Below are 27,582 nucleotides of genomic sequence, written 5' to 3' on the forward strand. Positions count from 1 at the left end.
TTGCTCAAAGATGGATTTGAACAGTGTTTTTCACAGTTTAGGAGGAAAGCAGGAGTGGAAGAAGTGGCTCTTTAGTAGAGAAAGAAACTTATTTCTCTGATTACAATATATTGTGTTTTATATTCTCTTATTCTATTGATTTATGCAAGGTTTGTTGACACTAAGATATGCATCTGTGGGTATTATAATTCCTCAATCCACCAAAAAAATGATTCTGCCATGAACTGCCGTATCCCTTCACAACATTCAAAATAAGGGGGCAGTGATTCCAATGATGCTTTGTTGGGTTTGCCCTTCAATCAGCAGATAATAACGGTACATAATTATACAACCACCGTGTATGAATTTGCTTCAACACTTTTAGCTTCTGCCATGTTTCCTTGTCTTTTATTAGTAAGTAGAAAATAAATCGCATTCATCTTCCTGAAATCGGTCCAATGTTTAGTTAATTTAGGACTTGGTAATTCAATTGTTATCTATCTGTATTGGCAACTACAATCTATATGAAAGAATGAGGTAGTTAAAAGTTATATCTAGGAATCCGATACATTTCTGGAAAGCCAAAGGTCACTGCATTAAAACCTGCGGTAGCTTTTTGTGAGTAATTGTCCTACATCATTTTACTAATGTCTTGCTGCTAATGAAAATTAAAAAGCCCATGCTGTTTGATTTACAGCTTTGTTTTAATTGTCATTTTAAGCTAACAAGTCTGCCAGGATTTCAGCGAGAATTGGAACTCCCAGTGTTTTGGTCAAAAATATTGTGAGCCGTGGACCTCTTACACCTTAGGGCTGCTTTTGTGGAGCAGCTTTTACATACTATGTGATTAAATCCGTTGTGTTTAGAACAGTTCAAAGTGACGTTTTGTAATAGATTCTGTATAGGGTTGCTGCCATCAGATAATGACGGAACAGCAGCCAAAGTTCAGGTTAGTAGGTGGTAAGTACTTGAAATGTGCAAGTTGAAAAATCTAAGCTCTGCTGTTGACAAGAGGTCTGCAAAGAATAGCAGCTTTGAGTGAATAGTTTCCTTGAGAAAATAACAGTCGCCGTATGGAAATGTTGAGCATAAATCACTAGAGAAAACATTTATAGCTATGAATAAAGACAGGGGTTTTTTTTTTAGAATGTACAAAAATACAGATTTGAGGCATTTTAAAGGAAATGTGTGACAGGTTTCTTGCTGCCCTTAACACAGGTAGCATGAAATGCTATTAAAGGTGCATCATTACAGATACTTTGTTAAGAAAACAAGTCAGGCTCCGAATCACCTCAACAGTGTCCAAAGTTATAAAGGTGTTTTTATCATTCATTACATGTCTGAGTTGCTTCACAAATGTTTGTTAGAAAATTCTCTGGTCTGGTGCCACTTTGGATTATATTAACATTAGCAATATTGCCTATACAGTTGGATGGAGTGTGGTAGCAGGGCTGTGGAGTCGGAAAGCCAAAGCTCTGACTCCTCAATATCTCTGACTGCGACTTCACAACTCCGACTCCCTCATATATGGCTCATGTTTAAGTGATACATTTACTGTAGTAACATGGTAACATCAGGCTTTTAATCATTTTTATGATACAATAATCAAGCTGTTTAGATAGAACATAAAATATACTACAGTTCAAAAGTTTGGGGTCACCCAGACAATTTTGTCTTTTCCATGAAAAATCATACTTTTATTTATCAAATCAGTTGCATAATGAATAGAAAATATAGTCCAGACATTGACTAGGTTAGAAATAATGATTTTTACTTGAAATAATAATTTTCTTTTTCAAACTTTGCTTTCGTCACAGAATGCTCCTTTTGCAGCAATTCCAGCTTTGCAGACCTTTGGCATTCTAGCTGTTAATTTGCAGAGGTAATCTGGAGATATTTCACCCCATGCTTCCAGAAGCCGCTCCCACAAGTTGGATTGGCTTGATGGGCACTTTTTGCGTACCATACAGTCAAGCTACTCCCACAACAGCTCAATAGGGTTGAGATCTGTTGACTGGGCTGGCCACTCCATTACAGATAGAATACCAGCTGCCTGCTTTTTCCCTAAATAGTTCATGCATAATTTGGAGGTGTGCTTTGGGTTATTGTCCTGTTGTAGGATGAAATTGGCTCCAATCAAGCAGTATCCACAGGGTATGGCATGGTTTTACAAAATGGAGTGATAGCCTTCCTTATTCAAAATCCCTTTTACCTTGTACAAATCTCCCACTTTACCTTCACCAAAGCAACCCAGTCCATCACATTACCTCCACCATGCTTGACAGATGGCGTCAGGCACTTTTGCAGCATGTTTTTAGTTGTTCTTCTTCTCATAAATTTTCTTCTGTGTGATCCAAACACCTCAAACTTCGATTTGTCTGTCCATAACACTTTTTTTTCCAATCTTCATCTGTCCAATGGCTGTGTTATTTTGCCCATATTAATCTATTCCTTTTATTAGCCAGTCTCAGATATGGCTTTTTCTTTGCCACTCTGCCCTGAAAGTCGCCTCTTCACTGTAGACATTGACACTAGCGTTTTGCTGATACTATTTAATGAAGCTGTCAGTTGGGGTCCTGTGATGCATTGATTTCTCAAAAACTAGAGACTAATGTACTTGACTTGTTGCTCAGTTGTGCAGCGGGGCCTCCCACGTCTCTTTCTATTTTAGTTAGAGCCTGTTTGTGCCTGAAGAATGTAGTACACACCGTTATAGGAAATCTTCAGTTTCTTGGCAATTTCAAGCATGGAATATCCTTCATTTCTAAAAACAAGAATAGACTGTTAAGTTTCACATGAAAGTTTTCTTTTTCTGGCCATTTTGAGAGTTTAATGCAATCAACAAATGTAATGCTCCAGATTCTCAACTAGCTCAAAGGAAGGTCCGTTTTATAGCTTCTCTAATCAGCAAAACTGTTTTCAGCTGTGCTAACATACTTGCACAAGGGTTTTCAAGGGATTGCTAAACATCCATTAGCCTTCTAACACAGTTAGCAAACACCATGTACCATTAGAACACTGGAGTGGTGGTTGTTGGAAATGGGCCTCTACACCTATGTAGATATTGCATTGAAAACCAGTCGTTTGCAGCTAAAATAGTCATTAACAATGTATATAGTGTATTTCTGTTTATTTTAATGTTAGCTTCAGTGAAAAAAAATGTGCTTTCTTTCAAAAATAAAGAAATATCTAAGTGACCCCAAACTTTTGAAATGTAGTGTATATTTATTAGAATATAACTTCAGAACATAAAAAGTTAACAAATTGTAAATTTGCAATACACTTTGCAGTAAGTGGGAAAAAAACAGTTTTCAACAAAAACGTACTGAATAACATTTGTGCAGTCTATGAATTTGTTCTGAGAAATGGTATTGCTTTTATCAGATCCTTATTCTTAGAGGACCTCAAATCTGACCTAATTATTTTAAAGGGGTTATCTGGCTTATTTTGCCTTTTTTGTCATTTCACTATTGGGCTACATTGGGGCAGGTAAGTAGATAGCAACTACGTACCTGCCCTGCTGTAAGCCCCTCTCCCTTCTTCAGAGCGGTCATGTGACCGCTCCTACTGTGATTTTGCTGCTTCCTGTGACGTCACGTCGACAGGGGCAGGAGCTTGTTGATGGGCATCACAGCCGACAACATGTTGCCGACCTGATGGGCGGGTACCATGCTTGGATTCCCCGCACCCTCCCACACATTCCGTGGTGCCGTGGTGTCAAAGACGCTGCCGGTAGGCTGCATGCGGCCCCTGATGTTGCTTGCAGTGTTCAGACCCATAGCCCCCTTGCTGATCACTGCCTGTGCTAGGGCCGCGCAGTCAGCGCTTTATATCAGAGGATAGATTCCCGAGCACTGCGCATGACTGAACTCTGTATACAGCTACTACAATGATTAGCCGCTGGCCAATCAGAGGCAGCAGCTGATCACTGGAGAAGCTGCATAGAGAGATCGGCCCTGCACAGTGTCTGGAAATCTGTCCTCTGATATAAAGCTCTGTCAGCTGCGGCCCCTGATGCTGCTTGCGGCGCGTAGGCCCGTGGCCCCATGCTGATCACTACCTGTGCTGGGGCCACACAGTCAGCGCTTTATATCAGAGGACAGATTCCCTGGTGCTACTCAGACGCAAGCTCTGTATACAGCAACTGCAGTGATCAGCCGCCGGCCAATCAGAGGCCAGCAGCGGATCACTGTAGAAGTTGTATAGAGAGCTTGTCCCTGAGCAGCGCCCGGGAATCTGTCCTCTGATATAAAGCATTGTCAGCTGCGGCACCAGCAGCGTTCATCAAGGGGGCTGCAGCCGCAAGAAGTAAACAAGCCACCGAGGGAACGAGGACAGGTGAGAAGGATTTGTCTTTGGTTTTTTTTTTCCGTGTTTGAAGAATGGCACAATATAGGACACTACTGCAGCATGGAGCATTACTACAAGAAGAGGACCCCAAGGGGGCATTATTGTAGGAAGACCAGGTGGATGGGCACAATAATATAGGTTGGGCACATTTATTACAAGATGGGCACAGTGATGGGGCACATTATTACATTATATGTGCCCATATTGACTTCTGCTAGAGGTCTGTGCTGGGCAGACTACTGACAGCCAATGAGTGTGCAGAGGGCGGGGCTGGACAGTGATGTTGGGCGGTGCCAGCTCTAACTGTGAAGTTTGGCATAGGTGGATTTCATGTTTGGTTGAGCTGCAGGTGAATAAAGTGTCTGCAGAGAATAAAGTGATAATTCAAAAGGAAGAAAAGTCAGAAACAAAAAAAAATAAATTAGAGGTGTTTTATATGACAATACAGCACAGATTAACGCAAAAGATTTTTTTTAGTTTATGTCGGACAACTCCTTTAAGCCTAGAAAACAACCTCTCTACACTAACTTATGTTGGTGGCAAAGCAGTGACCACATGGACAACATTTCTAACAATCTCGGGGTATAAAGCAATTGACTCATGCACAGTTTGTTTTGATGAACGGTTGAAGTCTTTTACTTCTTTGAGAGCAAATTGAAATTTTGCTGAAATCTGGTCAAACTGTTTGATATAGGAATGGAATCTTTTTCCCTGCGGCAATGCATTGCCACTTCATGTCATCCAATTATTTTTCAAAATGAAACTCCTCATGTGATGAGGCTGAAGATATGGCAGGAGTAGCCCTGGATGACACAACTCCTCATCTGAGGAGGCTGAAGGTATGTCAGCAGTATCCCTGGCAAGACCTGGTTCATTTTGCTCTTGGCCATACAATAGCCACTCCTCCTAACCGCCACTTGTCAGAGCTTCTTTTCCTTTAGTAAGCTGTTGATTATCCAGCAATATACGATGACTTGGGTCCACATAAACAGCTGCCAGAAGAATTGTATTTTCTAATAAGTGTCTCTCTCTGTTTCATTGAAGCAGCAATGCCATCTGCAATTACAGAAAAAACAATAAGTTCTTCCACTCCTTTATGAAAATGCCAGGCGTTAAATCCTCAGCTTGTAATTTTTTAGTCACTGTAAACGGGTAATTTAGTTTACATTCAGCTACCTGTGTCCATTGACCTTGATTTAGGGTTACCTGAGGGTTGTCCATGTCTAAAAGAAAGGATTTCAGCTCAAGCAATCGCTCAATCAGTAAGTGCTACCCCACTGAGTTGCTTGATGGATAATTGCCCCTGTTCCAGCATGTCTCTTCAAGATGGAAACAATTTTAGGGGTTCTGGCAGCAATAACCAATTTCCTCACTTTGCCAATCAGTGTTCCAGCATGTCCCTCCTGTAGACTATCTCTTATTGCCGGCTGCAGCATGTACACAACAGATGTGATAAATAGGAGAGAGATTTGATGCATCTTCAACAAGATCATCTAATTTTAAAGTATAATTTTGCTGTTCTTCTGTAGTAATATCTGTTCCTCAGTTACAGGAACAGGACTGTGACTCCATCTCAAACATACTGAATCTAAAGTTTTCTTCTAGCTGCTGTTCGCCTTCATTATATTCATTCATCAGTTTAATTGTAGTTATCATGTGTGACGCATTGTCAGTTACAATAGGAAAAACCTATTCTAGCAGTTCTGAAATGGCTGCAGGCATTCCTTTCTTCCCAGTATGTTTTTAACAGAGGAGGAGCTTCACTTCTTATCATGTATATAAAGTGCAGCACAGATTCATCTCAACTAAAATCCTAGATCCTTTGATCAGAAATAGAACAGACATTTATGGGATATTTCATAACTTGCCCAAATTCTTGTGAAAAAATATTCACATGCTGCATTGAACTACAGTGCCGAATTCATAAATTTTTGGAGTCGGAGTACATCCATTTTATGCCTACTCCACCAAAATGGACAGTAACTTCACGACTCCGATTTTGACTCCACAGCCCTATGTGGTAGGGCACAGAGCTGTAGGTTCAGTGTCCCACCACTCTCCTTCTTGTCGAACATGAACTTCAGAAATGTTTTTGACCTATAAGTCGTTAGTGTCCTTGCACAGGCTGTATAATGATATCATTGTATTGCCCCACATATGCCTGCCAACTCTATGAAAGGGAGAAGAGGACTCCACGGCTCAGATTATAGTATAAACTTAATTTTTTTTTCTGTGTGAGTTGCTGCAAAGGTAGCGTTATAACGTTTGGAGTGGTACTACTTTTTAAAATGGCAGCGGGATTGTTTGAGGCGGCATAGTGGCTCAGTGATTTTCACTGTTGCTTTGCAGTGCTGGTGTTCTGGTTCAAATCCCACCCTGGACAACATATGCAACGAGTTTATATGTTCTACCTGTATTGAGTAGATTTCCTCCAGGTACTCTGGTCTCTTCCCACACTCCAAGGACATACTAATAGGAAATTTAGATTGTGAGCCCTACAGGGGACAGTGATGATAATCTCGTAAAATGCTGCACAATATGATGCGCTATATAAGAAGCGCATAATAAATAAGCACACAGTGGGTATTGTGTGGAATTATTACTGGGTTCAGCATGCATTACTCTCCATGACCCAGACACTGGCAACCACGGTATGCTACTGCCTCTTTATATCTTTTCAAGATGGTTTGTGTAGCAAAATGTTGTGTTATATTATATTAGGCTAATGGGCCAGGTAATGATGTTTTGGGAAAAAGGCATGAAATGCACCCACAATTGGCAGAGTATGATTGTAGGGAAAATCTGTCTAGAGAGTAAAAAGAATTTAAAGGTTTTGGGCCCAATTCATCAAGGCTTTTACACTACAATTCTTTTGTAAAAAGCTTTGAAAGGTTATATAATTTTGGTGCAACTCAAGGCTGCGCTAAAATTGTGACTTTTGACAGTCTCCGGCAAAGTGGAAGGATGGTGACTACTGCTTGTGTGACGCCCTGGACTATTCAGGTCATCCCAGGTAGTCACACACACACACACACCCTCCCTCCCGATTAGGTGACAGCAGCCAACCTAGAAACCCTTGTCACCACCCTCCAGGTTTGATGTCCACACCAGGGGGGGGCGGAGCCAGGTGGTTGGCTCCGCCAACCGAGGAGTTCACAGGCCTGGGGGCGGGAAAACAGACACAAGTTGTAGTGCAGAGTAGAGAGAAGTCAATTTCAAGGGCAGAGCTGTGTCCAGGCCTGCCAACAGTCTACTCCGGTGGCTGGGTCGGAGCCCAGTCATCTTTGGCAAGGAGGCAGACGGTGGTGGCCGCCTGCAGGAGCTGGTATTACAGCTGGTGGAACCGTAGGGACCGGGGTCGAGCAGTGGCCTGCCGGTACCGAATCGGGGAACCGATTGGAAACCGGAGCACCAGGAGGGGTACTCAGACCCAGTACAAAGCCCTGAACCAACAGGGCTGTGTCAAAACAACTGATTGAGGACTGGACTTAAGGACCTATCCCACACAAGACCCGTTAGAAGACAACAGCCCAACCATACAGGGTAAAGCCACCGCCAAGGCATAGAGACCCAAAGGGCCAGCGTCTGTGGGCAAACGGGCTCCTACGGCATATACAAGTCGGGGAGCGGACTACCGTTGCTTAGGCATAGGAGTCAAAACATTCATACAAGGAGGTGCAGGAGAAAGGCGGAAACCACCAACCTATTCAGGAAGAAGCTGCAGCTGGCTGCGGGCCCCTTTCATCACCCCGTTTACCAGAGACTCCAGTGTATTGTGTCATATTGCGCACACCAGTACCTTTGGGCCGCGCACCGCGCCGCACAGCATCAGCACCCAGTATGCACCCGCTCCCACACCTCGGCACCTCCCTCGGGCCCCCGGGACCATCACTCCCCTACCGACGGAGGGGTCAACACCAAGCTGCACAACACCGTCCCCGGGAGGCCTAGTTAATGGCAGCGGTAGTGTATATCTATTCACCACAACCCGTGGGTGGCGTCACGAACTTACATCCCAAACCAAACCGTCGCGGCCCCGGCCGTGGAACTCCTTGTCAAGTCCCTGCGTTTAGCGCCAACTCCCTTGCAGAGCGACGTGACCCCCGGGTCCGTGAGAGGCTCGAGCCACCACCCACCGTATGAGCACGGATCCGAGCGGCTCGGCGGTCGCAGCCGAGCCCGCTGGGCGGTACACTTGTTAAATTCTTGACGAGCGGTGGCATGCACTACACCACAAACCTTACTCCAGCAGGGACTAGAGTAGTATTTATGGTGTAGCGCACCCAGAGTTGTATGCCATTTATCAGACACACCAGATTCATGAAGAGGCTTATGCTTCTGATGAATCAGGAGCGTCTGACTTCAGCACACCTCATCAAGACAGCCGTGAACAAGCCAGACTTTATGACTCAGATGCTTTATAACAGACTACCTTAAGTCGGGTCGAAATTTCTGGTGTGTGTGGGATCTGGACAAGCAAAACGGCATTTCCACAACACTCCTTACTTTAGTGTGAGAATACACAATCTTGTGCTGCATTATTTAAATACCATTTACTAATCGGCAATATTATAACAGCAGATACGGGATGTAACTACTTTTAAAATAATGCAGACAGTGCTCCTTTTATTAAAAAAGCTGAGACTAAAGGCTGCCGGAGATGATTGGAACATTCCGACTTGTCAGACCCAACTACCACTGGAGTCTTACGGAATGTTGTGCTAGCCTTTTTTAGAATTTTTATTCTTACTGTAGTTTGCGGTCTTTTACCCTGTTTCCCCGATACAGTCTTATATTTTTTTTTGCCCCGAAAAAAGCACAAGGTCTTATTTTCAGGGGGTGTCTTATTCTCGAGAAGACATGATTTGGGGTAAGTTTACCCAATATAAAAAGCAGACTCCCCCCCTCCTTGCCAGGATCATCATACTTATCAGCCCCGGGTGTCTGTGTGGCTCCCAGATCTCCCAGCTTGTCACCCTCCCCTGCATCTGGCCGATACACATACTGTACATCAGATCACACACACGTCAGATAGCATACACTCATATACACACACACTCACACATCAGATAGCATACACACATATACACACACACACTTACACATCAGATAGCATACACACATATACACACTCACACATCAGATTGCATATACATCAGATAGCATACATATACACACACACACACACATCAGATAGCATATACACACATACTCACACATACTCACACATCAGATAGCATACAGTTATATACACACACACACATCAGATTCCATATCATTCCTCCCTTTGATCTCTGTGCAGCACGCCTCTCCTGCATCTGGCCAACACTTACACATCAGAACACACACACACACATCAGATAGCATACAGACACATCAGATTCCACATCATTCCTACCTGTGATCTCTGGCGGGCGCTCCAGGCAGATGTGCTGCACGCCATCCTCCCCTGCATCCGGCCGACACTCACACATCCGATCGCATACACTCACACGTCAGACAGCATACACTCACACATCCGATCGCATACACTCACACATAATACAGACTCACATATCCAATCACATACACTTACACCCACTCACCATATCGCACATACGGGTACAATCGCGCGTACACACTTACAACATATGGCGATACCACGTGCTTCTGGCAATGTGATCCTCCCGCAGGTCCTGGAAGATTCACTGCACAGTGTCGCAAGTCCTTACACGCGCCGAGAAGCAAGCGATATCGCTGGATGTGGTGAGTGTGTATGCGATCTGTAGTGTGTGTGTATATATGTAATCTGATTTGTGTGTGTATGTGTTCCGCCGCAGAACCTGTTGCGCTCAGCTGCTCCCGGTCGGTGTCTGGTGAGTATGACTGTGGGGGTCTTCTTTCTTCTGTCTTCCCTCTTCTGGGGGTGTCCACTGTCTATAATGAAGTGTCCTGCAGTATTTTTAACTTTTTGCGGCATGGACACTTCATTATTGACCGCGGCTAAGTCTTATTTTCGGGGGATGTCTTATATTTAAGCCTCCCTGAAAAATCCTGCTAGGTCTTATTTTCGGGGGAGGTCTTATTTTCGGGAAACATGGTATAGTCTATGAACTGACAGTTTTTTGTTATTTTTTTTCGTCAAATGTATAAGGCTACGTTCCTACTTTTGGTGCATTTTTGATGCTGCGTGTTTTTGCTATGTCAAAAACGCAACGTCTTATAGTTCCAGAAAATAGGATGGGATTTATAGAAATCTTATGGCCACTGTGCTTCATTTTTACACTGCGTATACTCTCCTGTGGTGCATGTTTCAAATCTGCAGCCTGTCAACTTCTTTTGCTGGTATGTTGAGTTTTCTGTGTAGATTTTCCCCGAAGACTTGCAATGCACTTTGAGTATTTGGTGAGCAGGGAGAGTAATAAACTCTTCCTTACTTTTCCATGGGAGCACAGCTCTATCTGACAGCCGGCTCCCTGCTCTCAGCTGCACAATTTCCTAAAAGCTGCGTACTCTGCATTGACATTTTAGAACGTCAGTGCAGAGAAAAGTGTGGACCGCCTCGACAGTTAGGCCACGTGCACACTTTGAGTATTTGGTGAGTTTTTTTTTACTCCGTAGGCCAAAACCATGAGTGGGCAAAAATGCAGAAGTGGTGACGTGTTTCTATTATACTTTTGGTGTGATTGGATCATTGCTGCATTTGGCTTACAAATACTGAGGTAAAAAGCTCACCAAGCGTTCAACGTCTCCAAATGGCCTTTAATAGAGACACGGGCAGCACTTCTGCATTTTTTATCCACTCATGGTTTCGACTTACAAATACTAAGGTAAAAAAACGAACCAAATACTCAATGAATGCACGTGGCCTAGGACTTCCTGACAAAAAAATATGTTCTGTTTGCTGAGTTGATGACTCTCTTTTTGTTAAAAGCGAGTACAATAATAGAAGGTTTTATTTAAGCAAATTGCTTGACACAATTAAGGGATTGTCTTGCTTTAAAGGTTTGTCTTCCTGCAAGTCTAATTATTTTATTTTCATGAAATGGACTCTATAACATTTTGTGCAGGTCACGATCAATCAAATCATCAATTCTATTGACTAGTTTGACTTGGAATTCGTTATATTTTTATCGGTTTGGTATCTGTCTAGACTGTTTTTATTTGTAAGACGCACTACTCATATATAACTAATTACAAGATCCATATTTTATCAGCGTTCTATTGAATCTTGTTACAGTCTATTTTATGGGAATCTATAGATTGTTAGAGGATGTTTCAGACAAATGCAGAATAAAACTAGTGTGAGAACAAATATATGTTTAGTAATAACCCACAAAGGCTGTTTGGCTGAACAGCCATACCTGGGAATCATGTGTTTGTGATCCATTAATTAGGAAGTACTTAACCAGACAATAAGACCTTCAGCATTGTGATCCCCTTGAGTAACAGTGAAAATCACAAGGTGCCTAACAAGTTGAGTGAGCACCTAACTATTTGTAGTCGCTATACTCATAACGAGTACTGTCTAAAGGCCACGCAACGACGTATCTAACAATATATCGCCGGGTCGCGGATTCCGTGACGCACATCCGGCATCATTAGCGACGTCGTTGCGTGTGACAGCAAGGAGCGACTGTTAATGATGGAAAATACTCACCTTATTGTCCATCGTTGACACGTCGTTCCTTTTCAAAAAATCGTTGATTGTTGAGCTCGCAGGTTCTTCGTCATTTCCGGGGCAGCACACCTCGGGAACGACAAAGAACAGCTTACCTGCGGCCGCAGGCAATGCGGAATGAAGGAGGTGGGCGGGATGTTACGTCCCGCTCATTTCCGCCCCTCCGCTTCTATTGGGCGGCCGCTGTGACGCCGCACAAACCACCCCCTTAGAAAGGAGGCAGTTCGCTGGCAACAGCGACGTCGCTAGGCAGGTAAGTCCCGTGTGATGGCTCCGAACGATATTGTGCGCCACGGGCAGCGATTTGCCCATGATGCACAAACGTCGGGGGTGGGTGCTTTCACCAGCGATATCGCTGCTTGTAACACCCCCTTAATAGTCGTGTATTCATTTTAAATAGCGTGTGCAATGCAAGTCAATGGGGAAAAACTCTCAAAGTAACGAGTAACTTGAGTGCCGTACTATTCATGCAATAGTGCGGAATTCAGCTTACTCGTTATATTGCGAGTATTCCACATTGACTTGCATTACACACGCTATTTGGAACGAATACGCGAGTACTAGACAGTACTTGTTATGAGTATAGCAAGTATGAATAGTTAGGTACTCGCTCAACTCTTGTGCTAACACAAGGAATGGAAGTGCACATGTATATTTAAGCTTCTATAGACCTCAGGGTGGAACTAAGTCACCATTAACCATGGGGGTGGAGCTTACAAAAATATTACAGGGTCTATCAATTCTAAAATTATATGTACAGTTACAGTGTGTTACAAAAGTGAGTACACCCCTCACATGTTTGTAAATATTTTATATATTTTCATGGGACAACACTGAAGATGTGACACTTTGATACAATGTAAAGTAGTCAGTGTACTGATTGAATAACAGTGTACATTTGGTGTGCCCACTAAATAACTCAAAACAGCCATTAGTGTCTAAACCACTGGCAACAAAAGTGAGTACACCCCTAAGTGAAAATGGCCAAATTCTGCCCAATTGGCCATTTTCCCTTTCCCATTGTCATGTGACTCATTTGTCTTACAAGATCTCAGATGTGACTGGAGAGCACTTGTGGTAAATTTGGATTTATTGCTCACACACACACACACTCATACTGGTCACTGGAAGATCAACATAGAACCTCATGGCAAAGAATTCTCTAAGGATCTGAAAATAAAATTTGTGGCTCTACATAAAGATGGCAAAGGCTATAAGAAGATTTCCAACACCCTGAAACTGACCTGCAGCACCGTGACCAAGACCTTCAGCGGTTTAACAAGACAGGTTGCACTGAGTGTAGGCCTCGCCATGGTTGCCCAAAGAAGTGAGTGCACGTGCTCAGCAGCATATGCAGAGGTTGTCTTTTCAAAATAGATGTATGAGTGTTACCAGTATTGCTGCAGAGATTAAAGGTGTGGAGTGTCAGCCTGTCAGTGCTCAGACCATATGCCGCGCTGCACCAAATTGGTCTACATAGCTCTCATGCCATAAGGAAGGCTCTTCTAAAGATGATGCAAAAGAATGTCCGCAGTTTGCTGATGACAAGCAGACTAAGGACATAGATTACTGGAACCATGTCCTGTGGTCTCATGAAACCAAAATAAACTTATTTGGTTCACATGACATCAAAGCATGGTGTTGGGAGTGTCATGGTTTTGGGCTGCATGAATGCTGTGGGCAGCTACAGTTCATTGAGGGAATTTTGAAGGCCAACATGTACTGTGAGATACTGAAGCAAAGCACAAGCCCCTCCTTTAAGAAACTGTTCTGCAGGGCAGTATTCTAACATGATGACAACCTCATATACACCTCCAAGATGACTACTGCCTTGCTAAAGAAACTGTAGGTAAACATACTGGACTGATCAAGGACAACCCTATTGAGAACCTGTAGAGGACATCCTCAAACAGAAGTTGGAGGAGCTAATGGTCTCTAACATCCACCAGCTCCATGATGTCGCCATTGAGCAGTTGAAGAAGATTCCAGTGGCAACTTGTGAAGCTCTATTGAACAAAAGTACAGTATAAGAAAAAATGGCAAGTGGTCACATAATAAGTTTTAGAACAAAATCTCTTTTTCTATAAAGTGCATTCAAGTATTCATCACTGAAGATCATACAGGAAAACTCCATCGATTAGTATAATTTTCCCACGTACATGGATAATATAAGGACCGGATGATCCTAATAAATGTAACATTCACTATTGCACACTGTACTAGAATCCATAGCTTCTTAGTAGTACATTTCACATGATAATTTAGTTAAACAAGCCTATTCGTATAAGAACAATATCCCAATAATCACAGTGACATAATAGCCTCCAATGTGCTGTAATACTTCATATGCGGCGGTAATGCTGCATGGATATCAAGCCCTGAACTATATATTGTGAATGTGCATATTTAATCCTCATATTATTATTTATTACTACAGCGCCATTTAACCCATGGCACTGTACATCTGAAAAGGGGTACACAAATTAGGGACAAGTACAATATCATAAACAATACAAGGCACAGACAGGTACAGGAGGAGAGAGGACCCGGCCCACGAGTGCTCAGTCTACAAGGGATGGGTGAGGATACAGTAGTTGTACATTCGGGGAAAAGCATGACAATTTAGTGTAATAACAACTGTGGATCCACATGGAGTTACTGCCAGTGAGGTGCTGGTGAGATGAAGCGATCCTTCTGCCCATGCAGAAATACTAATGGACTGAGCAGATGGACAAAAACTGAGCAGATCCTCCACATGAAAGGCTGCCATGATGGACGCTGTATCAAATCATCCACATCTTAGTAAATGCTCAATCAGATTAATTTATTTTATATTTTAATAGAGGGGACATTTCTAAGCGTGGCGATACCAAATATTTGGAGGAGGGTTTAATTGTTTTATTTTTAATGAGGCAAAAGGAGGGTTGATTTGAAGGTTGGTTTTTTTTAGATTTTTTAGATAATTAAAAACGTTTACCTTTGTATTGTATTTTCTAGTCGCCTTAGTGGACTTGAAGCTGCGAGCATCCAGTCGTCTGTGCTATTCTTGCTATACTGCACTGCTCTGTATAGTAAAAATCACGATCCCCTATGGATGCTGGCTCACAGCCGGCATTCACAGAAGGATCGTGATGAGAGGCACTAGGGTCATCAGCAGGACCCTAGCTGTCATGAAAACCCATCAACGCTCTGTGATCAAGTAACAGAGGCGCAGGTGGGTGGGATCAGTGACGCACTTCCTGTCAAAATGTGGGAAATGCTGCAGTCAGTGATTTACAGCTGCATTTAACTGGTTAACAGCTGCGGGTGGATTTCAGATCCACCTGCACCTGTGAAAGGCACTTGATGGCTGATTAACTCAGCTATCAAGTGTTGGTAAAGATGCTGGCTCAGCATGTGAGCCCACATCAAAAGCAGGGACACACCCGATGACGTAAGTATGTATGTTATCGGTCGTGAAGGGGTTAAAAAGTGTCTTGATAATGTATTCATACCCCATGATCTTTTCCACATTTTTTTCATGTTACATCCACAAACGTAAATTTATTTTATTGGGATTTAATGTGATAATGCCAACACTAAGTAGCAAGTATTTGTGAAGTGTAAAGGCAATAATACATGGTTTTCTAAATATTTTTAAAATATACATTTGTAAATTGTGATGTGCATTTGTATTCAGCTTAATGAGTCAATACTTTGTAGGACCACGTTCGGTGCAATAATTGCTGCAAGTGTTTTAGGGTTTGTCTTTACCAGCTTTGCACATTTAGAGGTTGAAATTTTTTCCCTTTCATTTTTGCAAAGTAGCTCTAGCTCAGAGAGATTGGATGGAAAGCGTCTGTGAACAGCAGTTTTCCATGCTTGACGCGGAACAGGGTGGGGGAGGATCGTGAGTAGCTAAATGATGAATAGAAATCAATGGGTTGGAGGGAGAGGTGGCTGGGATGTTAAGCGTGAAATCACCCCTTTCCTGGAATTAGAGTCCAGATTCCATGGAAACGAGCTCTACACTATGAAAGATAAAATCTCTCATTGCAGGAGAATGACAGAATTTAATAATAGCAAGCCTATTGCAAACTTGATTATTTTCATGCTAAGTAATTAAAACAATTTAAGAACCTACCCCTTTAAACTCTTTTTTTTCACAGGTTGCACTTGTACATTGGACAGAAAGTGTTGGTCTCACTCTTGTTAACAGAGATCTGACATCCATGCAACTTAAAACTCCCAGTGGGCAAATTCTTACGTTCTTCATTCTCCAGATCTTTCCCTTTACTTCTGAAAGCAAACGGATGGGCATCATAGTCAGAGTAAGTGTGTATGTATATACTGTAAAGCAAATTCTCATCTTTGAACCACCTATTATAGTTTACGTTAAGAATTATTCTACATAAAGAGTTGGGTAATCTTGTACAAATCCTTAGTTATATATGACAAACCAGAGCTGTATTCACAATTCTGCTTCAAAGTTGACTCAGTATCTACAAAAAAAGTTGCCAAAATGATTGTCTCTACCACATACATTGTACAGAAATCTGATATAGAAGAATTAAAGGGAACCTGTCACCACTATTTCGGCCTATAAGCTGCGGCCACTACCATCGGGCTCTTGTATAGAGTATTCTAACATGCTGTATATAAGAGCCCAGGCCGCTGTTTAGAACATAAAAAACACTTTATAATACTCACCTAATGGTCGCGCTGTGGTGGAGTTGGCCATATGGGCGTCTCTGTTGTCTGGTGCCGGCGCCGCCTCTTTTGGCCATCTTCGTCTTCCTTCTGAAGCCTGTGTGCATGACGCATCCTACGTCATACACACTCGCCAATCCCGCGCAGGCACACTACAATACTTTGATCTGCTCTGTTCTGGGCACATCAAAGTGCACTTGCGCAGGACCTCAATGCTGGCGAGTGTGGATAACGTAGACGCGTCATGCACCGCGGCTTCAGAAGAAGGAAGACAAAGATGGCCGAAAGAGGCGGTGCTGGCATCGGACAATGAAGACGCCCATCTGACCCAACTCCACCGCAGCGTGACTGTTAGGTATGTATTGTAAAGTAATTTTTACGTTCTACACAGCGGCCTGGGCTCTTATATACAGCATGTGAGAATGCTATATATAAGAGCCCAGTGGCGGTGGCCGCAGCTTATACACCCAAAAAGTGGTGACAAGTTCCCTTTAAATGATTTACTCCTGTTGTGGGGGTCTTTTGAATACAGCTAAAAGTAATTATATTGGCTGTAACTCAGGATCTGTAAAAAAGGATTTGCACAAGCCTACATCCACAGAAGATCTGTGGTTAGTTTTCCTCTGATGTTTGGAACAATCTCCACACCAAATTTCTTCAAAAGCTGCGTGGAAGTGTACATATAAGAATTGATGCTTTTATGTTGTTTTCAAAGGCAAAAAGGGTGACGCAAAATATTGCTATGATTTACATTTGTATTTAGGTTTTTTTTATACTTTATATTTAATAATTAACGTAATGCAACGTATTAACTTTTTTTTTTTTCATGGAAATTCTTACTTTCCAGTATTTTTTTCTTACCTGCTTAAAACTTTTGCACAAAACTGTATATAAAAAAGTGATTATATACTTTTAAAGGGGTCATACTAAGATCACAGCTTAACTTGATCGCTGAAGCTCTCTCCTGTGAATGGAGCAGTGGTTGAGGGTCTAGTTTAGGTCTGATTGATGGAGCCAGCCAATGCTTGTACTTGGACACTATGGATTGTCCTATTGACATAAAATGGAGAGAGTATTGCATATGTGTAGTGTGGATAGTTGATAAGTTGTGATCTTGGTACAAGTTCTTGTACCTTGTGTTCTTGGTACAAGATTTTTTGAGCTAAGCAAGCAGTAAGATGGGAACTTTAGCACCTTGTTGATAATTACCCATATAACATTTTGGCTTTTTTTTAACAGGAAGAATCATCTGGAGATATCACATTCTATATGAAAGGTGCTGATGTTGCCATGGCTAGTATTGTACAATATAATGACTGGTTGGAAGAAGAGGTAGGACCCAAAACAAAAAAACTTGCTGTAAAAGTTAAAGAGAATATCTGTTGCTGCTCACTTCTGTAGCAGAAGTGCGTGCTGCAGATGATGCTACAACCACGCACACCTGCCAAGATTGGCTGCTCTATCAGCAGGTATCATACACAAGCTTTGTCCATTAGAATAGGACACGTGTAATACCTGCTCAATTTATGCACGTCTATGCAGGTATGTGGGTCCGTAATGACATCTGCATAGATCGCCTAAGATGTGGAAGTGAGCAGAACTAGGTAACTCCTTTAAGAAGTCTCTATCCAAAGATTTGCTACAATATTTATACTGTGTTATGAAAAAGTGTCTAATAATGCATATAGTGCTGTCTTTCTCTGTGTTTGCTGGGGTTTTGGTAAAGTATTGATGATTGTTTTATCGAATGGTGAAGTGATACTTCATAGTTCAAAGTTGAAGCCTCAATGTTACCCCCTTCTGCCTTATTCATTGACACTTTTGTTTTTTTTCTCCCTAGCCTTTTTTCAGGAGTCATAACTTTTTCTTTTTTAGGTCTGTGATGCAAATCCTGCATACATTTTTTTTTTATATTTCAGTGGTTGAAAATGTTCAGACTGTTTTGTAGAGGTGAAATTAGAAAAAAAAATTTCCCATTTTCTGAGGCCCGTAAAAATTTTTTTTTATTTGCAATGGTGCCGGGTGGGATTTTGTTTATTGGTTGCCTAGCTTTCCTTTTTATTGGTACTTTTTTGGGTACATAAGATTTTTTTTTTTTTTTTATTTCTTCCATATTTGTTGTAAAATCGGAGAGCAAGGACTTAACAACCACAAAGGCTTTATCACATGTACTTCAGCCATAAGACCTTACTCTCTAGAACAGAGAGATCTGCCACCATGATCTAAGGAAAATGTCATCTATACTGTACTTGTTTGTATAACGCTTCCGGTAGACCTTACTTATTTAGACACTATTTGTAGATGTCTAAATATGTAAAATCTCTCCCTGCCGACTTTGTTTTCACTGTAATCATCTTAATCTAACGCTCTGTACTGACAATAAAGTAATAGACTGATCACCATGCATATGTTGATGATGGTATTGGCAATATGAATCAATAAATGCTGCAGGCCAGCTTCACTTAATCAGAGGCATGATTAAATTAAACTCCCTGAAGACCTAACAAAATGTCATAAAAATTAGTTTTGGCGATAATGATACATAATTAATTGTAAGAAAAAAAAATTGGTTTAATTTATTTAGCAATATAAGGTCAAATCAATAGACCTCTTTCCCCAATGACATTTATTAAGCTTATGCTTTAGAAGCCAATTGACTGATGATTATTTAGAATAATTATATAAACTTCAATGCTAATAATTTGGGATGTTAAATCCATAGTGGACACACTGTATAATATTTACTGGCCATTGGATAATTTATTTTTATTTTATTTTTTTAATTTTAATCACAATAAAAGGAATTTCATATTTATATACACTGCATTGTTTTTTTAAACATTTTACCCTAAAAATCACATTACTTGGTATATCTCCAGTATATTTCCAGGTTTCCTTTACTAAAGGGAGGGAATAGTATATAATGTACTAATGTGGTGCCTTACCAGAGAATTATTATACATATCAATTTCCTAGTGTTAGAAGCACATTCTTCACTATTGTGGTCTGAACATCCAGTATCTCAAATCTAAGGTAAATCTGTAAATGCTTATGTAACTGGAGTATAATACAGTTGAATCCAGAAGTTTACATACATTATCTAAAAAGACACATCTGCATGTTTTTCTCACTATCTGACATGAAATCAGAATAAACCTTTCCCATTTTAGGGCAATTAGGAACCAAAATAATTTATATTTGCTAAATGCCAGAATAATGAGAGAGACCAAATGTTTTAATGTATTTTTATTACTTTCTGCAAAGTCAAAAGTTTACATACGCTAAGGGTACTATGCCTTTAAACAATATGGGATAGCCCACCGGATGATGTCATGTCTTTGGAAGCTTCTGATAGGTTTATTGGCAACATCTGAGTTAATTAGAGACACACTTGTGCATGTATTTTAATGCACACCTGAAATATACTGCTTTTTTTGTGTGGCATCATGGGAATGTAAAAAAAAAATCAGCCAGGATCTCAAGAAGAGAATTATGGACTTGCACAAGTCTGGTTCATTCTTGCATGCAATTTCCAGATACCTGTTGGTGCCTTGTTCATCTGTGCAAACACTAAGGGGTACTTTACACGCTGCGACATCGCTGCTGATATATCGTCGGGGTCACGTCGTTAGTGACGCACATCCGGCGCCGGTAGCGACATCGTAGCATGTAAAACCTATGAGCGACGATCAACGAGCGCAAAAACGTGCAAAATCGTTGCTCGTTGACACGTTCATTTACATAATATCGGTGCTGCTGCAGGTTTGTTGTTTGTTGTTCCTGCGGCAGCACACATCGCTATGTGTGATGCCGCTGGAACGACAAACATCTTCTTACCTCCGTCCACCGGAAAAGGAGGAAGGAAGGAGGTGGGTGGCATGTTCCGGCCGCTCATCTCCTCCCCTCCTTTTCTATTGGGCAGCGGTTCAGTGACGCTGCTGTGACATCGCTGTGACGCTGAAGAAATCGCCCCCTTACACAGGAGGCGATTCGCCGGTCACAGCAACGTCGCAGAGCAAGGTATGTGCGTGTGACGCTGCCGTAGCGATAATGTTCGCTACGGCAGCGATCACCACATATCGGCCATGCGACGAGGGCGGGTGCAATCGCGCTCGACATTGCTAGCAAATGCTAGCGATGTCGCAACGTGTAAAGCCCGCCTTTCAGTGGAACCTTGGTTAATGAGAACAATCAGTTCTGGGAGTGTGCTTGTTAACCAAGTTACTCGTTCAGCAAATCAAGATGTCCCATAGGAAATCATTGCAATGCAGACAATTCGTTCCACAACTTCTTAAATGTCCCACCCTTGTCCCCTATTGCATACACACACACACACACACACACACACTATGCTCACCTTACCTTCTGTTCCATCGCCGGCCTCATGGTTCTTACAGTTTGCCGGTACAGGATGTGTGTCGGGTAACCATCGCGACGAGGGAGTAACTTCCGCTGCCAGAATGCTGAAGTCAAAGGCAGGAGCCGCTTGCCTCTGATTGGCCAGCGCGCTGCCTTTGAGTAGCGGCTGACAGCGGAGGAACCATCGTCGCGATGGTTGCCGATACACATCCTGTAGTGGCGAACTACAAGTACCATGAGGCCGTCGATGGAACAGAAGGTAAACATATTATGCTCACCTTACCTTCCGTTCCCATTGCCAGCCTCATGGTTCTTGTAGTTCGCCAGTACAGGATGTGTATTGGGTAACCATCGCGACGAGGGAGGGACGTCCGCTGCCAGAGCAAGTTCCTCCCTTGTCACGATGGGGTACCGATACACATCCTGTAGCGTCGAACTACAAGAACCATGAGGCCGGCAATGGAACGGAAAGTAAGATGAGCATAATGTGTGTATGTGTGTGTGTAAGTGCTTGCGTGTTTATGTGTGTTTGTGCGTGTTTGTGTGAACTACAAGAGCGGGTTAGAGCGCGGTGTATGTACGGAACCGGAAGTGTGTGTGGTGAGTATTTTGCTCGTTCAGCAAAGCTTGCTCGTAAACAGAGTTACAACTTTACAGCAAGCTTTGCTCGTTAGGCGAAATACTCGCTAACTGGGTTACTCGTTAAGCGAGGTTCCACTGTATATGCAAGTACAAACAAGATGGATATGTCCAGTAAGCATACTACTCAGGAAAGAGATGGGTTCTTTGTACCAGAGATGAACGTGCTTTGGTCAGACATGTGCATATCAACCCAAAAACAAACGCAAAAGACCTTGTGTAGATGCTGGCGTAAGCTGGTAAGATTGTGTCATTATCCACAGTGACATGAGTACTCTATCAACATGGGCTGAAGAGAAACATAAAAGGCCAGATTAATGTTTGCAAATGCACACAGGAACAAAGACCTTCATTTTTGGACACATGTCCTGTTGTCTGACAAATCTAAAATTAACCTGTTTGGCCATAACGACCATCGTTACGTTTGGAGGAAAAAGGGAGAAGCTTTGAACCCTAAGAACACTATACCAACTGTAATATATGGGGGTGGCAGCATCATGTTGTGGGTTTTTTTTTGCTGTAGGAGGGACTGGTGCACTTCACAAAATAGATGGCATCATGAGGAAAAAAGATTATGTGGCAATACTGAAGCAACATCTCAAGACATCAGCCACAAACTTAACGCTTGGGTGAAAATGGGTCTTCCAAATGGACAATGACCCAAAGTATCCTGCCAAACTGGTTACAAAGTGGCTTAAGGATAATACAAAGCCCTGATTTCAATTGAATATTGAAAATTTATGGGGAAAGGTGAAAAGGCAGATGTGAGCAAGGCAACCTACAAATATGACTCAGTTACACCAGTTCTGGCAAAAGGAATGGGCCCAAATTCCCACCAACTATTGTGAGAAGCTTATGGAAGAATATCCAAAACGTTTGACCCAAGTCATACAGTTTAAGGGCAGTGGTACCAAATACTGTTGAAATGTATGTAACCTTTTCACTTTGCAAATTGTAATAAAAATGCCTTAAAACTTTCTCTCGCTCTCTTTTTTTGGTAATCCTAATTGACCTAAAATGGTAAAGGTTTATTCTGATTTGATGTCGAATAGTCAAAAAACATGCATATGGGTCTTTTTAGATAGTGTATGTAAACTTCTGGTTTCAACTGTATATTAGACATATACCGTACGTAATCGATTATATTTGGTGTTGATTGACATGACTCATTTCCTATAAAATGATAGTGATGTCATTACACCAATTCAGTGAGGTCACTTAATAGGAGATGCTCAGACAAGGGAAACGCTGTCAAAAGCTAACCTGTTTATGGGTTGCCATACACATAAGACAGAAGTAGGTTGATGACTGATAAACTATTGAGCAAAAAACTCAAGCACAGTCAACCTCATTTCATATGATGAACTTTCGTCATGGTTGAAATTGTCCATTTTTATTAACTAATGTCGAACTTGCATTGGTATGTTTAAGTTAATCTGCTGTTACAAAAGCTTTAATTAGTTCTGATCGTCTGCATGAAGCAGAGAATAGGGGGCACTGCTGCCTGAACACCTAGGTTGAAACATGTGGCATGTTTGGTATTTTAGATCTTTTTCTGCACACTTGACCTGCTGTTCTGCGCCAGCTCTCAGACCAACTGTGCCGAAGTAAAAATAGGAAGGAAATGTTTTGTTGGGTTTTTTTTTAACCTTGAAGATATAGGACATTAGACAAGCAGCAATGTAATATCAATGTGACCTTTGTGACAAATACATTTTACTAGTTTTATTACAGTATTTCCTTAAACTTTTTAGTGTGGAAACATGGCGAGAGAAGGACTGAGAACGCTGGTTGTTGCCAAAAAATCATTAAGTGAAGATCAGTATCAAGATTTTGAGGTACAATAAGTTGTATATCTTTTGCTTTATGCAGTAGTATATGTCCATTTTACATATAAAAGTTATTCATTATTACACAAACAGCATTTTTAAAACCCTGTATAGTATTTAAATTGATTGAACTATAGAACTGAGGTAGTGGTGAATATTATTATTTGGTATCATTTAATGTCCTTGGCTATGGCGACTTGATGGTGAATGCTCTGTAGGAAGATCAATTTTGTGCAAGCCTAGATAGGTCCACCAGAGTCTTCTCCGCGGTTATCCTAAGAGTATCAAGCCATCGGGTTCCTGGTCTTCCTTTTTTGCCTTGTTCCTTCTATTCTTCCAAGACACTAAGTATAGACACAAGGCACTCCCAAATTCTTGATGCTGTGATTTTATTTAACAGTGGATGTGCATAAAGAACGTTTTTTGGTCACAAAAAGACCTTCTTCAGTTGCACATGGACAGACTGGATGGTGCTCGTGACACAGCGCGGTATCCTTCTATTCTTCCAACCATGATGACCTTCTCGAGTGAGATTGCTCTTTTTGTATTATGCGGCCAAGTAGTCAAGTCATAGCTTGGTGAACCTTGCTTCAAGTAATATATCTAGCTTAATTTGTAATTTGTTTGTTCTTCTTGCCATCCATGGTATTAATAACATCCATCTCAAGCACTACATTTAGAAAGCGTTGATTTTTCTTCTGTCTTGGTTCTTTATCGTCCAGGTTTCGCATCCATGTTACTTCAGAAAAAAACAGACTCTATGCGAGACGTGTCTTCATCAGACGTGAAATATTCCTTGATTTGAATACTTGTCCTGTGACTTCATTGTTGATTTGCCCAGAGCAGGTTGAAGGGCTTTACAACTTCCTGTTCATCAGCCTCCATCTCAAATATGTCCAGGTAGTACCTGGCAGTAGTCAATATTTTTGTCTTCTTTGTATTGAGTAGGAGTCCCATGTTTGAACTTCCCATTTTGATACTTCTTAATAAGGCCTTCATTTCATCTACTCTTGTTGCTATCAATGTTGTATCATCTGCGTATTTAAGATTGTTGATGACTCGGCCAGCAATTTTGATTCCTTTTTCTTTTTTGGCAAGTCCAGCTTTCCTGAAAGTAGCTTCTGCATATAAATTGAAGGGAAACTGTGACCGGATGCATCCTTATCTGACGCTTCGCTCTACTCTGAACCATACCATGTTCCATTCAGACTGTTGCTTTTTGATCAGTGTAAAGGTTCTTGATGAGGCTGATCAGATGGTTTGGCACACCCACATCATTCATGGTATTCTACATTTTCTGGTGATCAACACTGTCAAAGCCTTTGCTATAGTCAATGAAGCAAAAATAGAGCTCCTTATAGTGGTTGGCCTTTTCCATTATTCATCCAATGTTAGCAATTACCTCTCTCATTCCTCTCCCTTTTCTGAATCTTGCTTGCTCCTTTGGCAGCTCTCTGTCAAAGTATGGCTATAGCCGTCTTTGTAGGATCTTCAGTAGTATTTTGCAGGACTGAGGTATGAGTGCAATGGTCCGATAGTTTCCACAGTTGGTAGCATCTCCCTTCTTCAGAATAACAATAAACACCAATCTTGTCCAGTCCTTGGACTATTTACTAGTTGTGCATATCTGTTGACACAAGCATGTGATGGCATCACCTGCTGCTTCAGAAGCTTTTTTTTGCTCTGTTGGAATATTGTCACTTGTCACATCCAGATACTCTGTTTTTTTGACAGACGCTTTATCGCAGCAACAACTTTGTCTTTCCAGATGTTTGGTTCACTTTCATTCCAGTCTCAGATTTTTCCAGTATCACTGAGTCATTCTTATAGAGGTGCTTAGTATATTCTTTTCATCTTTCCTTGATCTGTTTTGGCTTAGTTAGTTTGTTCCCTTTGGCATTTTTCAACATTTCCACTTTTGGTTGAAACTTTTTTTTATGTCTTTGGTCTTTTGTTTGACATTCTGTTCTTACCCTTCAGATGTTTATTTTCTATCTCTTTTATACCTTCTGGTAATAAAAGTATTTGTGTGCTCAAATGGTCTTCTTTAGTCTTTTACTGTAGTGGTCTGCATCCTGCTTGTTACCTCTTGCTTTTACCATTTGTCTTTCTTCAAAGATCTGCAGGGTCTCTTCTTTTAACCATGGGTGCAGGGGTCTCTTCTGCCTCTTGTTCATTGTCTTTCTGTCTTTTTCAGTAATAATAGTCCATATATGTGTCCAGAATTTCTAAGGATATCTTTTATCCATGTCCAGTGCTATAAATCGGTTGTGCAGACCATTCCAAAAAAACTTCAGGTATAATGGTCAAATCGAAGTTGGAAACCACCTGATGTCTAGTCCATTTGTGCAGCTTGACTCTAATCTTTTCTGTCAAAAGTTCATGATCAAGTCCACATTCAGCTCCTGGCCTTATTTTTGCGGTAATGACCAACAACCTCCATGTTTGGTGAATACATATGTAGTCAATCTGATTCTTATACACCCCATTCGGTGATGTCTATGTGCAGAGTCTCTGTTTTTTTTATTTTGGAAAAAGGTGTTCATAATGGATATTTGATTTGTCTTACAAAAGTCAATGAATCTTCCTCCAGCCTCATTTTGTTCATCAAATCCAAAGTTTCCAACAACGGTTCCATGTTTGCTGTGGCCAATGTTGGCATTCAAGTCTCTCACAATAATTATTAAGTCTTGTTTTGGTGTCTTGTCGATTTTCTTCTTGAACTTGACCGTAGAATTGTGCAACATCCTCCTCCGCAGTATCTATTGATGGTGTGTAGACTTGTATAATTGTGACTTGAATAGGTGCTGCTTGAAGTCATATCGAGAGGAATATATCACTGACTACATTGTACTTCAGAACAGTTTTGGACAGTCTTCAGTTTAGAATAAAGTCAAAATCATTTCTTCTTCAGCTATCATTGCCAAAATGGTAGACTCAATGTTCATTTGACTGGAAATGTCCGAATTGAGTCCATCTTAGTTCGCTAATTCAGAGTAAGTTGAGTTTCCTTCTGTCCATTTCAGCATTGACAATGTCAAGTTTGCCTGGGTTCATGGTTCGTACATTCCAAGTTCCAAACTTTATGATATCAATGCAGCTTTTAATCTTCGCTTCCGACCTAGCGATATCCGCACCAAGACATCCTTGTAGCTTTGATCCTAGCACATCATGAACATGGGTCATACTCTGGTCGCCCACCGGCTCTTCCCCACTAGCTTTTTCAGTGCTTTCCAACCTAGGGCTGCATCTTCCAGCACTTTATCAAATTCCTTTAGTTGTACTGTCCATCAAGTTTTATTGGCATAATACAGAAGTAGATGACCAGGACTTTCTTCTGTACAGTAATGTGGCTCCCATGAAGGGACTACACTGAATCAGAGTTGTACGTTGTCAATACAAATCGCCTCATCATGCAATGCTCTTCTGCCGAGTTTGGCCTGGACAGAATGCTTAGCTTGGTACCAGAGTTGAAACCTGTCCGCCTGGACGATTCCTGATGGCAAAATACATTGCCGACTGCAAAACTTTCTGCATCACTGATCCACACAAATACACAAAACAATTACGCAGTACAGTCATCAAAAAACACAATGTATACATCAGATACACAATACAGACATGAAATACACAATACAGACATCGAATACACAATACAGACATTAAATACGCGATCCCATAACAAATACACTCAGGAAATACACAATACAGACAAATCAAATGCACAGTACAGACATCAGACACACAATACAGACAACAAATACAGAATACACACAACAAATACACAGTAATACATCACTGTACAGTGCTAAAATAAATATTTCTTACCAGTAATATTTATTTTATTTAAGGGAATATTACTAACCAGTAGTCATTTGTTCTTAAATTCTTCAGCACATATTAATCCTATTGCTCTAAGTATTTGTATATGAAAATGTATGTGACACTATTGTTTGATAATATTATAGACTGCTAACTATGTAGCCTGCACTGAAACATTAGTAATCTCTGATTTACTTGAAGGAAACCTCCTGTAAATGAAATAAGATATTTTGATTTTACTAAATCTGTATATGT

The 27,582-nt window shown here is 41.3% G+C and overlaps 1 protein-coding gene across 2 annotated transcripts in view; it reads left to right on the plus strand.

Annotated features, from left to right (window-relative positions):
* Positions 1-27,582, plus strand: part of ATP9B (ATPase phospholipid transporting 9B (putative)) — a 441,649-nt gene that overhangs the window by 359,723 nt on the left and 54,344 nt on the right. For both annotated transcript variants that reach the window (XM_075314650.1, XM_075314649.1), the window contains exons 16-18: positions 16,138-16,299; positions 17,918-18,010; positions 23,431-23,514. In XM_075314650.1, coding sequence (XP_075170765.1) covers positions 16,138-16,299; positions 17,918-18,010; positions 23,431-23,514 — 339 coding nt within the window. The remainder of the gene's footprint in view (positions 1-16,137; positions 16,300-17,917; positions 18,011-23,430; positions 23,515-27,582) is intronic.

Source organism: Anomaloglossus baeobatrachus, chromosome 6 (assembly GCF_048569485.1).
Source record: "Anomaloglossus baeobatrachus isolate aAnoBae1 chromosome 6, aAnoBae1.hap1, whole genome shotgun sequence".
Classification (NCBI taxonomy): domain Eukaryota; kingdom Metazoa; phylum Chordata; class Amphibia; order Anura; family Aromobatidae; genus Anomaloglossus; species Anomaloglossus baeobatrachus.